Source organism: Ambystoma mexicanum, chromosome 3p (assembly GCF_040938575.1).
Source record: "Ambystoma mexicanum isolate Mex_15411 chromosome 3p, UKY_AmexF1_1, whole genome shotgun sequence".
NCBI lineage: Eukaryota > Metazoa > Chordata > Amphibia > Caudata > Ambystomatidae > Ambystoma > Ambystoma mexicanum.
Genome location: NC_090925.1, coordinates 1,139,702,120 through 1,139,716,886, shown reverse-complemented (window position 1 = coordinate 1,139,716,886; position 14,767 = coordinate 1,139,702,120). Strand labels below are relative to the sequence as shown.

General features: G+C 44.3%; 1 protein-coding gene across 7 annotated transcripts in view; it reads right to left on the bottom strand.

Annotated features, from left to right (window-relative positions):
* Positions 1-14,767, bottom strand: part of RAPGEF6 (Rap guanine nucleotide exchange factor 6) — a 1,719,096-nt gene that overhangs the window by 63,644 nt on the left and 1,640,685 nt on the right. For all 7 annotated transcript variants that reach the window (XM_069652531.1, XM_069652536.1, XM_069652533.1 and 4 more), the window contains one exon: positions 14,062-14,570. In XM_069652531.1, coding sequence (XP_069508632.1) covers positions 14,062-14,570 — 509 coding nt within the window. The remainder of the gene's footprint in view (positions 1-14,061; positions 14,571-14,767) is intronic.

The window sequence follows — 14,767 nt, the reverse complement described above, 5'->3', positions numbered from 1 at the left end:
GGGCGCGACGGTTGAAAAGGAGGTGGTGGATGGATCCTTCTTTTCTTGGTAGGGGGAACACCAGAAGGTCCCGGTTCTGGATCCCCCGACGGGAGAGGTTCCTCCGTCGGTAACGGTAGCTTCGTCCTTATCTCGGAGCATAAGGACTGTATGGCCAACAAAATGGCCGCCGAGTTGTCTTGCGGCGCTGGCAGAGGGGAATCCGACGGGCGAGCAGGGGCCCCGTCGGTATCCTCGACGATGTCGTCGTCGTCACCTGCGTCGGGGTCCATTCCGACGGGCTGGCCTTCTTCCACGCCTAGGCCGTGGCTTAAGACCTCGATCAGCTCCTCTTCTGAGGTTGAGGCCGAATCTACGACGACGCCCTGCCCCCCCTTCTTCTTCCCCACGGAGGGTTTCACGGGGGTCCTATCGATGGGCACAAAAGAAGACTCCCTCCGAGGAGGCAGGGAGATTCTGGGCCCTGAGGTCGCCACCACTGGTGCAGCCTCCACAGGCTGAGCCAGGGCCGCCGCGACCGTTTCGATAGAGGGCTTGGTCGGATGGATCAAGGCCTTCACCACCTTAGGTGCGCTCACCGCCTTATCCTTGAGGGAGGGGGCACTGCCACGCTCCTCCTCTGCCTTAGAGCTCGACCGGGGCCTCTCCAGGAGCTTCGCCGGGTGCTCGGCCTTCCTCTTACCCGACCCAGAGCGTTGGCTCGTGGTTGATGGTGCCGGGGAGGGTGCGCCCTGCCTGGCGCCCGTAGAGCCCGACCGTTCGGCGCTCCCGGTGCCAGCGGACTCGCGGTGCTTGGCCTTATGTTGGGCCCCCGTCGCCGGGGCGCCCTCAAAGGTCTTAGAAGACCGCTCGGATTTCTTCTTCTCGCCAGACGGGCTCTTACCCTCCAGCCAGTTGGCGAGACGTTGATGGCGGTCCTTCATGGTCCGTTCCGACATGTTGCCGCAAAACGCACAGTCCTTCTCCACGTGCGTCTTGTCCTCATGAAGGCAGTAAAGGCAGAAAGAGTGTTCGTCCTCCTTAAAGACGTTCTGCAGCTGGCATCCAGGGCAGACCCTGAACAGCTTTCCGGGCGTCGAGCTTCCCTTCTCCTGGGCCATTTCCGAGACCGGGCCTGAGAAGCTTCTGGAGTCCTCCGAAGTGTAGCTCGACGAAATCTTCACCCTTGAGGGGCGCAGACGAATCCGACACGGGTCCCCGTTGATCGGATGTAGGATCGGTGGAGCTTGAGGCTCTTTTGACCGAAAGAATCGAAGTTTTTGTGAAAAAAGCGCGAAAAATAGCACTAACGCTCGAGAGCAATAGCACGAGGATCCCAACACATGAACGTGCGGTAAAAATCTGAAGATGGCTGCCAGAGGCGGTGCTTAGGTAGAGGGCAGTCATTGGCTGTGGTCAGTATGACGCAGAGACCAGTGATTGGTTATTACTACGAAAGACAGATCAGAAACGAAACTGATACTGGTTTTTTCTTTACCGAGGATTCCCAGCCTGACGACGGGGAATATTCATGAGCATGTGAATCCATGCCAGACCCCATGCTGGAGAATGACCCACACCTGAGGAGGACTGAGAGGCATAAAAGCCCCCTCAGGTGTAGGCCACAGAAAGGCATAGCAGCAGAAGGTGGGCTAGTTTTCCTACATTCATGTGGCAGCAGCAGAAGCAGAGGTCGTGAGGGAGCAGAGACGTCAGGACCACGGTGGTGTGTGAGGTCAATGCCAGTCATGAGAAGGGCCGGATTGCTCCAGACTGTAATTGCAGAGCTGGCATAGTGGGATGCGTCGGGAGAGATGACTCTCCCTTTGAAGAACGCAGCTGGAGAAGTCGTGCAGCAGAAAGCGCACATTTCGAAAACCTTCCACCTTGTTTTGCAAGTGGAGCCCTGCTAACCATAGACCCAAGCCGCGGAGGACCGTAGAGAGGAGATTCCCATGGGGAAGGTGAAGCAGCGGACCTGGTGGCAGTGAGGCAAACGGACGTGCACGCCAGACCCGGTGAGTTCACTGGTAGATAGTGACCCCGTAGCGCTCCGTACCCACCAGCTGGCCAAGTGCAGGAGCCTCAACTATAGTAAAGTAATAAGTGAAGTGAAACACTATGTTAATAACCAAGCTGATTTAAAAGGCCACAATCTATGATAGAAAAGATCAACAATCATTGCCAACCCAAAAGAGAAATATACCAAAACAATTAAGAAAGAACCTTAGCCTAAGAAGACCGTTGTTGTTTTCAATGTTGATAACATTTATTGCACATATGAAAAGGAGGTCCTAAGAGAGAAGGACTTAAACCCACACTGCCAAAGCCAAAGAAGTTTGAAATTGAAACAAAAACCTTCAGTGGTTGGTTAGTGGAAAAGGGAAGAAACAAGAGCGTCAGGAAAGCTGCCCTTCTAAGAGAGACGTTCAGAAGGAGTTGAGCATAACCGGCGGAGAATGTAGCAACCACACGGGTTAAACAAATAGTATCAGTGGGGTTCTCGTTTCCCTTGAAGTGGTTCTTATATTGAAGTTGTGGAGCAAAAAGACATTGCTAATTTGTTTTAAGTTAAAACTTTACCACTGAAGTCTTGACAAGTAGTAGTTTACTCTGGCATGGCAGGAGAGTACACCAGATCAGAGATTGTTGTAGAAGTTGGATCTGTTCTGGCAGGAGAGTACTCCATAGCAGAGAATGTTGTATCAATAAGCCTGGTAGGTGAATGGCCAGGAGGAAGCTTTTGAAGTACTGTGGAATGGTTGAAAGTCTTGAAGAAGTTGTTGAAGAACCAAAAATGTATTTTGTTGGTTTATGCAGAATCATCCTGACAAATTAATATAATTGAAGCAAGTGTTATGTCACGGCTGCTGAAATCTTGAATATTGTCAAACAAATGGTTTTGAGATCTGGGGCAGAAATATCCTGACAAAGACCGTTTTGTTGAAACCAATGAAGTAAGGACATTTTAACATCCCTGGTGCAGTCACATTCCATTTGTTATAGATGGAAAAGAATCTGGATCGTTTGATCGCCTTCTCCCAAGATGGTGCCTGCTGTGTCGTCTGCAGGTCTAGTTTCCTCTGCAGCTGACTTCCTGGTTTCTCCTAGTTTCAGCATCAGAACAGGTCATATGCAGCCTTCTCCAGCTACCCGGCATGTTGCCCTTCTTGTATCCTTGATTCTGTATTTCTCTGTACTCTGTTGATCTTTGCATCTACTCCTCTCCTGTTTTCATTCGCTTCCAAAAGGCGAACAAAGCTTTAGGGCTGGCCTTCCTTATCGTGCATGGCACTGAAATGTCAGAACATTCCAATTATTGCTCCAATTATTGCTCAAACCACAGTCCTGAATGTGTTCATCGTGAATTATCAGGCACCACTGCTTGATATTAAACACCCCCTACCAGATATTATATGACTGCCAAAACACCAGACATAGCCCACTAAGACAAGAATGAAATGCATGACAGGATACAAATGGATTTGATGATGACAGAGTTATGGACCAGTGATTAAGCTGAAGGGAACAAATTACACCTACATCTTTGTGGGTAAAATGCAGCTCTAATTCCATCTCCTACTTACACACACATATATGACCTCAGATTTCCATTCTTCAATCAATCGAGACAATTCTTCCAAAATTCTCAAAAGTCTGATTAGCACAGCCTTTCAGAAGCAACATCATTAAAATCATCATTATATATCATCACATATATGACCATCTGCTAATAAGTCTCTTGGACGAGAGGGGTCAGGAAAGATTACCAGCTTTTCATGTGTTATGCGTCTGTAGAGTGAAAGTGCCATCCCAGAGGAAGAAGATCAGGAGAGCCAAAAGGTTGCTCTCGCCACAAACAGTTATACGCCCTGGGTGACCTCTTGGAAGAAGCCTTCCGGAGCCAGATGTAGGTCCAAGAGAAAGCCGGTCTAAGCCCTGCTAGACTCTGAACTCCTATTATGGCATTGGTCCCGAGTTACTACCATAAATTAGCCCACAAGACCGAAACCCTATGGCTACTTGTATAATTGATGGGGTCTGGGTGCCCTACCCTCCAGCAAGAGCATCCATTCAAATCAGCGAAACCACTTAGAAGACAAATTCCTGCCAAATCCAAACCACCCAGTAGATTTAATACTGTGCTGTAATTTCCCTTGGTTTAACGGGGGGTGGAATTCCTGTGCCAACAGAGACCAGATTTCAGGACCACAATCATCAAAAAAACTCTTCATAAACCTAGCAACTAAGTTCTATGGGAACAAGGGACATAAGGATTTGCATGGCAGATTTCATGGATCAGCGGAGAACCGGGAAATCCGAAGAAGAGCAGAGTCCAAACTACACATGGAGAAAGACAGTCAGCCTACAGGGAGAGAGGGGAAGAGGAGGACTTCAGGTAAAGGGTGGAGGTGTGTGACAAGACAAGATGGTTCTGTCAAGTGGGAGGGTCACCACAAAGCAGTCGAGGCCCTGCCCTGACCCTGAGATGGAAGGCAAAAGGAGAGGACCTAAACCTTAACCCTTCCTCTGGTGCACATTTATATGTTGGTAGTACACCTTTGTATCATGCCCTACCTCGTTGCCAAAATGGTTGCTAGCCTTTTCTTTCATTTGAAGAAAACGCCAAGATAGAAGAGAATGGTGAAGGGAAACTCCAAACACAAAGATCAACTGATTACAAGATGTGTCAACAGCGCAGTACAGAAGGGGCTATAATAAGGGGGTTGTCCTACCCTCTATGCACAATATTAATCAGGTGCACACTAGTTTTTAAACCCATTTGGGTGCCCATGCAACTGGGGCAACCGGCTTGCACACATATCTCGAACATATAAGAATGTTTCAGCTTTTATTAGTTTTTGCTGAAGCTTTTTCTTTTTTTTACAAAGTGTTTAAGTTTTTGTGTATACATAACAGTACATAATAACCGTTGTGATAAAAAATGCATAGTTGTGTTGAACATTTAGTGTAACATATTTACAGATGACAAAAGGTGTAAAACATCCACTTGTACATTTTAACAGTCAACTTGCTTGTAAGTAAAAATATCCCATGTGTATTAGGTCCAGAAAACACAGGATGTAAAGGAAAGTGGAGGAGACATTGACAGTGGGTCCCCTATGCCCGGCTATGGTCTGACCTACGCCTAGATAAGATGTTAGAACTAGGAGTGCAGCACCCAGTAATGCCCATGTGGATTATGGGTCTATGTGCTGCTGACGTCAGTACAGAAGGGGCAGCTGCAAGCTCCGAAAAGACCCAAGCACAGCCAAGTCAATATTGGGCTGCCAGAAAAGAGCGAGAGCGCTGCAGCCCTACATGACGTTCATGGGAAAAGAGCAGAGCTGTTCAAAAGCATCAGTAGACACCCAAATACAAAAGCTGTCCCCTTAGCCCACCAAGGAATGTAGGGCCATGCCAGGAGAACTGTCATTACCTCTGTTTCTTGTGTGTGTGTGTGTGTGTGTGTGGTCCGTCCGATAGAAATTAAGAGTAAGGAGTGAATGTGAATTGAAATGTACTGGGTGAAGGAAGGGCGTTTGTGAAGTGGGCGGAGAAGCAGTAGTAACAGGAGAGTAGATGTAAGGAACTCATGGTGGCAACAGTAAAGACGGACACAAATGATCACAGTTCAATGGTGTTTATTCAACTTTATTCGGTGAGATAAACGCCTAATCTAAACCTAAATCTAAGATGGGAGCAAGCTACGACCATTAAATAAAAATAAGGCAGTCCTAGTGGCGTCTTGTCAAATAAAAGTGCCTATACTAACAAAAAAAACTATTGCCAATCCTTACTACTAAATTACAAAAGAGTGTGGGATAAAGTTCACAAGAAAAGAAAGAAGTGTTTACAAAATGAAAAGTCAGGATGGTATGGATGGGTCTCCCTTGCCGACGTTTTAAGCACCGGACAAGGCAGGACTTCTGAGGGCAGCACACTCCTTGGCCTTGTCAGGTTCACAGTTCACACTGAGTTCACACTGAGTGAGGTTCACACTGAGGTTCACAGTTCAAGTTCAATGATATCAAAGATCTTCAAAGGCTAAGTCTCTTTGCAGCAAAAGTCTCTTGCCTTTAGAAAGCCTGCTGATTCACAATGACAACCAAACTAAAGTTCTCTCGTGATCTTGCACCTTGGGCGATTTCTCTTCACCCCTAGGATCTCCCTCCGCCAGGCTCGGCTCCTCCTTGTGGTTTGGGCCTCCCTCTGTCGGGTTCACTACGGCCTTTCTTTAACACAGTTCAAGTATATCTATCACAGTTCATGTGTTGCTCATTCTCATCAGAAAGTGGGGTTCTGCTTCTCCTAGCTTTCTTTCGGCATCCCTCTGTCCGGTTCACACTTGTCTTATTCCACAGTTCACAACCTTGTTGGAAAGCGCGGTTCCCTTCTCCTAGCTTTCTCCTGGCAATGGGTCAGAAACATTCGATTGCACAAAGGATTTGACGGGACTCTTGTAGGACCACTCTGATGCTTCACGCCCCCTTTCCTGAAATACTGGTCTACTATTTCACTGAAACATTAGATAATTTCCCACTGTAAACTACCAAAAAAGAATTGAAAGTCATGAAACATTCCCCAGTGTCTCTTCAAATTGTTACACCATCTATGGCAATAGAGAGAATAATACATCACACTCAAAAACAGAGAGGATGAGTTTATGAACAGAATTCAAAAGCAACATCTTCATCCCCCAAATTATAGACAAATACCCAAACTAAGAAATTCATCAAATTAATCCATAAAAAGGTAAGTCTGAAACTTATGGAACCATCAAAAGTCCAGAAGGAAAAATGGAAAGCAAGGCCACAGATTTTGTATACTCAAACAAACATGATGATAGATCTGAAGTAAATGTACACTTTCTAATCTGTATCCAATGGCAGCCATTTTTTAAGAATTAAGCAGGTACCAAACCATCGGTTTTCAAGGTTTGTGAAGATGCATACATGCCAACACATTAATAGTAGATTCAGAAAAATCTGTTAAACATGACGTAAGAATTGGTCTGGCCAACGATTTGCATTTGTATTGCAAACACACTGAGTAGTTACTTTCACACATAATTGAAAGGGTTTCTATCAATCACCAATTGCCATTTTAAATGAAAATCATGTAAGGCGATTACAACAAAGTCTACTGCATGGCTCTAAAAGTTGAAGTGTGTGGGGTAACAATGGGGTCTAGGTGTCAACAACTGCTAAGTAACGCAGGGCACAGGGGCAGTCTGGGGAGGATCCTGTGGACCGGTCCAACCCACTCTATTCACATGGCTGGGGCTTTTCACCACAGGCTAACCGAAGGGAATATCCTTTTAAAAGACCAACTCGTCCATGATGGGTCCACTAATCATATTACCCTTCCACAGTTATGAAAACCCTCAAACTAGCCAGACAGCATAAAAAGACCTGGCATGATTAGTCAAACTCAGACAATATTTATGGTGCGCTTTGACCAAGTAAATGGTGGGTGAGAACACCCAAGTGCAAGCCTCACTTACTGTCAGGTATTGGCAGGGGGGGCGATCTGGAGAAAGGTAACATGCACTGTGCTCCTGCATGGTAGTTGTCTCATGGACATGTACAACAATCCAAGAGTTTGCTTTTAAGAAGGCTAAGTCAACAGATTGACAGAATGCAGTCTCTCCCAGACTCCTCATTCCACGCCAGAAAAGAAAGCGACCAACCACTTCTCAGACACAAAAGGGCTCACACATTAATGCTATCAAGCACAGGCAATATCCGTGGCTGTAGACAAGCCTTTATAAAGGAGGCATGAATAGGTACTGGAATGGTGGGTCTGGAGAGAGTGGAAGTATGGAGCATGTGTGATTTCAGGCAGAAGGAGTTGGAAATAGGAGGTGACCGGTGTGGAAAAGTCTGGAGAGTGGAGATGGGGAATTGGGAGAAATGATAAGAGGTTAGGAGGGAAGATAAGAGTACAGGAGGAGGTGGTGGTGGTGACGTTGGAAAATGGTCAAGCTGGCTTGAGAAAGGATGTTGAGTAAGAAGCTGAAGTAAAACTGGAGGAAGAGGTGTTGGATGCTAAAGGAGTAACAGCTAACGAGGGAGAGGTTGAGAAAGGGACAGAGAAGCACCCGGTAGTATACAGAAACCAGGGAGTAAAGGAATATCATAGACATGTGATGGAGGGAACCCCCAAGAGAGCAGAGGTTAAGAGGTGGACAGAATAACACCAAGGGGAGGAAACAAGGAGCGAAAAAAGAGTCAAGGTAGGGTTAGTCAGAGGAAGGACGAACCCCAGGTACATCACCACCCTTGGCAGATCAGAGTGGCAGAGGGGAGGAGGAACAAGCACATAGAAGACTTTCAAGAAAGTGCTAGGAGAGGCCAGTGATAATCAAAATGCAAGGAGAAGGGGATCCAAAAGGATCTCAGTGGAAGCAAGAATATCCATTCACAGTAAAGAGGCAGAGAAAGCGGAGGTATTGTGGAAGAGAAGTATGTCGACCAGACAAAAGGGGAACGCAGTACCACACCCAGCCCATTAGCCAGCATTAATGGAGCAGTCCTTAGCTTGTCCCCACCCAGCCTGTTAACAAGCTAAATTGGGCCAGTCCTTGGGGCCTGGCTTGGAGGCATGCAGTCCTCCCTTCTGCTGACTGATCCAGGTGCGGGCAGACCTTGGCTGTGAGGCCCAGTGAAATAGGTCCCTAGAGAACAGAGGAGAATCCAGAAATAAAAGCATTAATAGAAACACAGGGAGAAACTGCAAGACCTACACCAGAAGTCAAAGAAAATAAGTGCAGGAGCCACTTAAAAGCCCATCGACCAAGTGCCTCATTCACAAAAGCATTTTATGATGGAAGAACCCCATCGGAAAGCGCTCTGGGAATTAGGCCCTAAGTGTTATATGTGAACTAAAATTAATCGCGAGACTCTGTAAATTTCTTCATTTAGGCGTATGGTTCCACGAGTATCAGTGTGAGTGGCCAGTTCTCCTCCTCTTAGTCTCCCATTCTAGAACTCAGCTCTTGAAGAGCTGTAAACATTCCAACTACTAGTAATCAGAAAACATATTCTCCCTTTCAAACAACAAATGTTTACGCTTTCAATGTAGCTATTCCACTCAAACTCCACCACCTTTCATCACATGTCATCACACTGAAACTCGTGGCATTCGATACTTTGATTGGGCTACTAAATTTAAATTGTAGCTTTTGCACACCAAATGGTTACTTAACCTTGATCACATCTACTTTGATTCCTACTTCTTCAAATATCTCGCTCATCTTGTCATTTCTCCTGTCACACAATCCATACCCTTAGGGGAAATGTCCTCTGTTTCCCAACATGCTTAGTATCCACTCAGGACCTCTAGCATCACTGCAACATATTCCCCTCATTAACGCAAAAGGTGTTTTCCCAGTGCTGGGATGTTTTCTCACTCTATATGCATACATCATCACAATTATTTCATCATCTAGGATCAAACTTGAGGCCAAACAGTGCTGTATCACATTTCTAACTGCTCTATTAAATATCTCTACCAACCCATTTGCTTGGGGATGATATAAAGATGTAGTCATGTGTTTAACGCATTTTCCTCCTAAAATCGCACACCCTTTTTGTTGACAAAAATTGTGTCCCATTGTCCATAATGAGTTCTTTCGGAACACCTGCCCTTGAAAACATTGTAGTAAATTTTGTACCACCATCTGCATGGTAACTTCCCTTAAAAATTATATCTCAGGCCAATGGCTATAGTAGTCCAACACCAATGCATTTCTCCTCTCTGTCCTCACTCCATGAAATGGTCCTATTATGCCCATAGGCATTTTTGCCCAAGGCTTTGTTTGCATTACAGTGGAATCCAACTGTGGCATTGTGGTTATTAACACCATGTCAGTGTCACCTTTCGCGTCTTGAAACACTTGTGTTAGGCGCATTATAAATGCCATATCATCACTGCATTGACTACACTCCCTGACGTATCTTCAATTTCGCTATCCATCTCCGGCCACCAGATGTTTTTTCCATCTAAACTTTTTATGCCGGTCATTCCTGAATGTCCAACATCGGCATTTCTTATGACATCATCATGAATATCCCTGGGTGGTACTTTTTTCTCCCCCCTGCTCAATATTCCACTTTCTATGGACAGTTGTTCAGCCACTGTGCTAAAGGGTTTAACTTTTTCCCTTTGATTCTTTCTTAATGGCCTGTCACATACTTGCACACTTCTGGAATCACATTGTAATTTTCCTGTGCAGACATCCAACTCTCTTGCGTTATTGTGGTAACACACACCCCAGCAATAGGTGCTGCACCACCCACTACCACGTCTTCCTCTTCCTTTGCTATCACTGGTAGTCTTGACAATCTGCAATCTTATTATGTTGACCTTCTTTAAATTCTGATTTGTAGTTGTACTAAATCAACCTTGAAGAAATCCTGAATAATCTGGACAATGGTTTTTCTGCACCACCTCCACTAAGTATCTTAAGCAATGGCTTATGATCTTGGTGCAACATAAATGGTGCCCCCCACACAAACTGCCTGTAGTGTTGCACACCCCAAGCACAAGCCAAAGTCCCTCTCAATAACTGAGAAGCCTCTTTCTGATTGTGAGAGAGTCCTTGAAGCAAAGCTAACTGTTACTGTGCCCACCTTTTCACCCTGTTGTGTCAAAACCTCTCCTAACCCCTTATTGCTGGCATTCACTGTGACAATTGTCTTCCTTGTGTCGAATGGTTTTAATGTAGGAGCTCTTATTATGCATTGGTTTGCCCTTTCAAAGGCTGCTTGCTGTTTTTCCATCCATTCGAATTTAACTCCTTTTCTCATTACTTCCCTAAGAAGTTCAACTACTGACGCAAAGTCTGTCATGCATTTTGTGTAATATTCACACAAACACAAGAACAAGAGTAATTCTGGTTCATCCTATCTGACTGGTGCATTGAATGATACTTCAGACTAATGATTCTTTGGTGCCAATTCCTTCTTTGGACAGTTTATAGCCTAAATACTCTACTTGTGTATAATAGAACTTGCATTTTTGCCATTTAACCGTCTCGCCATATTCTTTTAGTTTTCCTATAACTTGTCTTAACCTAGTCTCATGCTCTAACTCATCTTTGGTGTACATTAAAATGAAATTGTGTACATGACTGCTGGAATATCTTTAAAAAGCTTGCCTATTAACTTCTGGAACACTGAAGGCGCTGATGCTAATCCAAAGGACATTCTATTCGTACCAATGCTTTCTGAGAATACTTGTGGACAATTTGCAATTAAATCTTGTTGTAAATTCTATTCAATAAACACATGACCCTTTGCATGTGGCTTTTATTACATGTCAGATTCTGTTTAATGCCTCCAGCTCACAATGGGTGGACCTTTGTCCACTAAATGTATCTTTCCTACAGTCTCTTTATCTTTGAATTTCATCCTATGTACAAACCAATCTAACATGCTAATTTGGTGCCAGAATATGTACATGTCATCTTTGTGATAGGATTCAATGTCCCCACGGTGTGTTCTAATGCTCCCTTGTACATGTTATTAGGTATTATGGTATGTAAGGATCCAGAGTCTGCCATTAATTATATTTTTACTTTAGCAATCTCCATTTCACAGGTTGGTATTTAGATTTTTGCAAATTCATTTAGGTCCTCATCATGATTGCATACTATCAGACCATTCTTGTTTTGGAATGTTTCAATTTTTTCCTGTCTGTTTCTTGAGTTCCAATTGTTTACGTGTTTCCTCTTCTATGATTGCTACCTCTTTTCAATCTTGTTTGATGTTTGTCCTGTAAAATCTGTTCCTACAGGCCTTAGCGATATGGCCTATCCTTCCGTGGATACATGTTTAATCGATTTCTGGGCATGTTTTGAAGGTGGCAATGTGGTCTTGTGCTCCACATCTATTGCATCGAATATTAGTGTGTCTTCTCTCTGTATAGTCTTTGTTCGTAAACTTCCCTTTATCTCCTTTCTCTGCAGTCACACACATCAGTGCACTATCCATCGATACATCTGTTATTTTCTTACATGCTTCAGAAGACCTTTCTATACTTTTTACAATATGGATGACATCTTCCAGACTTGGCTCGGACTCCTCCCATAATGTTTCTCGTATCTGGTCATTATTTGTATGTACCATTAATTGTTTGCTTAGGGAATTTTACCAAAATGTCGCCCTCACAATTACGACAGCCGAAAATGCTGACTTTTTTTTGGACCCATATGTGGTGTAAAGGGGTATAAAAAAAGGTCGGCATTTTCGGCCATCGCAATAATCACATAGATCCGTTGCTTAGTACTACATTTATAAATCTTCCAAACTTACAGCGTGCTTCTAGGAATTCTTCGGTTCACTCCCCTGGTAATTGATCTTGTGTGTAGAAGGAATCTCTCTACAAAATGCTGTTTCTCCATTCTAGCCACCACTATAACAAATACATTCAACCCTTCACACTCATTAGCTTCAAGTATGGGTTTGAGGTTTCTGCATATTTCCTGCCCTTCCGATCCAAGGTTGTGCTTGAATATAGCCTTTTCTCTAGAGGCTGATAGTGTGCTTCCACCAATTGCTTCCAGGTAATCCTCTCAAGGGCATAAGTGGGGTCGACGTGCATTCTATTCGAATTTGGGAGCAGGGTCCAAATGCTGCATTTTTGTATCTGGTGCTGAGCTATATTAGGTCCTATATTAACATTTTCTTCCTTCTCTTTCAGTTGTCACTTTTCATTTTCTCATCTGCATTGTATCATATGTAAGTCCTTGTTAAGAACCCTTGCTCTGTTTCTGTTTCCTAAGCGTAGCGCTGCCTCCATTGCATTCAGAGGTCTCCTAGCAACACGTATTGTTGTGGTGACGTAGGCGCATGGCTAGAGGTGCTTTCCTCTGAATTTGTCGCTCAGCGGTGATCGCGCTGATAATCGTAGAGACACTTTATATTTGTAAAGTGCTTGTGTCTGAAATTTTATTTGCCAGCAACATATATTTAAAGGGATATACCTTTTCTCTTGCATCCTCATGAGGTGGTTATTTTTTCTCCCAAGATTTGGACGCATTGTGTGTTTTACAAAGGACTCGTTTTTCTTGAGTGGATACCTCGTCCAGGGCTTGGTGTGGTTGCTCGAAACTGGCCACCTCGTCGGCAATCGTTAAACGTGAACGTCCTCCAAATAATCACGAGACTCTAAGCACATTTCTTGATTTTGGTTCATTGCTCCACAAGTACCACTGCGATTGGCCAAAGCCTTTGTCTCTTGACCAGCTCTCCTTCGATTAGTCTCCCATTCTAGAATCCAGCTCTGTGAGAGCGATCCACATTCCATACATTACCTCTACTAACTTAGTAATCACAAAGGGACTGAGATACCCAAAGAACAAAATCTCAGAGACTTTCTCCCTTTGAAAGACTTGTATCCTACAGTTGTGTTGCATCTTTTTTCCCCCCCTTGTGGAGAATCCAAAGTGCAAAGACTAATACACATACCACTCCCACCAAGTCAAGTCTTAGCTCATGCTCTGCTTTCCTTGATGTTCTAGAGGTTTAAAGGAATGAGGGCAGGAAGAAGACTGGGCTGAGGCCAAAGGGGTTGATAAGTTTGGACACTTATTTAGGTGTGCGCTAGAAATATACTTACTGAATCTACTGAATAAAGAAACATGTCATAACCCTACTCATCTGTGTGTGTTGATCCTATTCTGCTTTATGACACTACCTATGCACTAAATTCATGTAGGATTATTGAAAGGTTATGCTTTGAGGAGCTCTTCTTAATTAAAGCATGTAGCAAATTCTGCACTGTGCACAAAGCCTGGAAAAGTGTCCATGTAGTAAGTGGGAGTAAGCATTGTTGTAACATACACATTCTTTTCAAATCAAAAACATTTCCTTTAATTACAATTTTTGTGACACTCCATAATAACACTGTAATAAGCAGAAAGCAATGTTGAGAGAATGGGTATGAAACCTAATGAAATGTAGGTGAAGCATGTTTTTGCAGTAGCTCAATTGGTTAAAACAGTCCAAATCTTGATGCTATTACTTCGCTCCATATGAAGCCACAAAACAAATGTAAAAATCCAAATTGACTTACCTATAAGGCCTTTTGCTGTACTAGATGTGACAGTTTTGATGGTGGAGTCAGTGCTCGACTTAGAGTCTGAAACCTCAGTCTTTTCTGCTGCTGTGTTATCTAGTACTCGTCTCTTAATTGTCCCATAATTGGTCTCATATGCATCAGACTGAGAACTCGATGATGTCCAACTTTGCCTAGAGTGTTCTAGGGCCACACTGTCTTTTGACTGCCTGTTTTGTGAACTGCTATCCAGATTTAAACCAGAGTCTTCCGCGTAACAATTGGCGGACTCCACCTCAGCGATAGGGCCATCTAAATGAGTATGGCGATAAGGGTTTATAAGGTCCCAGCTCTTCTGGTTTTGAAAAGTCTGAAAGTTGTCATGAGAATTACTTGAGCAGGAAGTCCAACTTCCACGGCCGCTGTCTGCTGCATCCAGTAGTATGTGGTCATGAGCGATCTCCTCATTGCTCATGGAGGATGCAACATACGATGCTCTGATTGCTGCATGCCTTGCAGGTAGCCAGCTACATTTGAAAACACAATTTACACATGTAAGTAAGGGTTCTATTTCAGATTCCCATCGCTCCCACCCCCCCCCCCACACACACACAAGATAATTTGTCTTTACAAAGTGTATGCTTGTCACGGTAAAGTTAAAGGACTTTTGCTAGCCACGTTTCCAAACGCCTCTTTAAATAAATGTTTACAAAACCACTCAGCA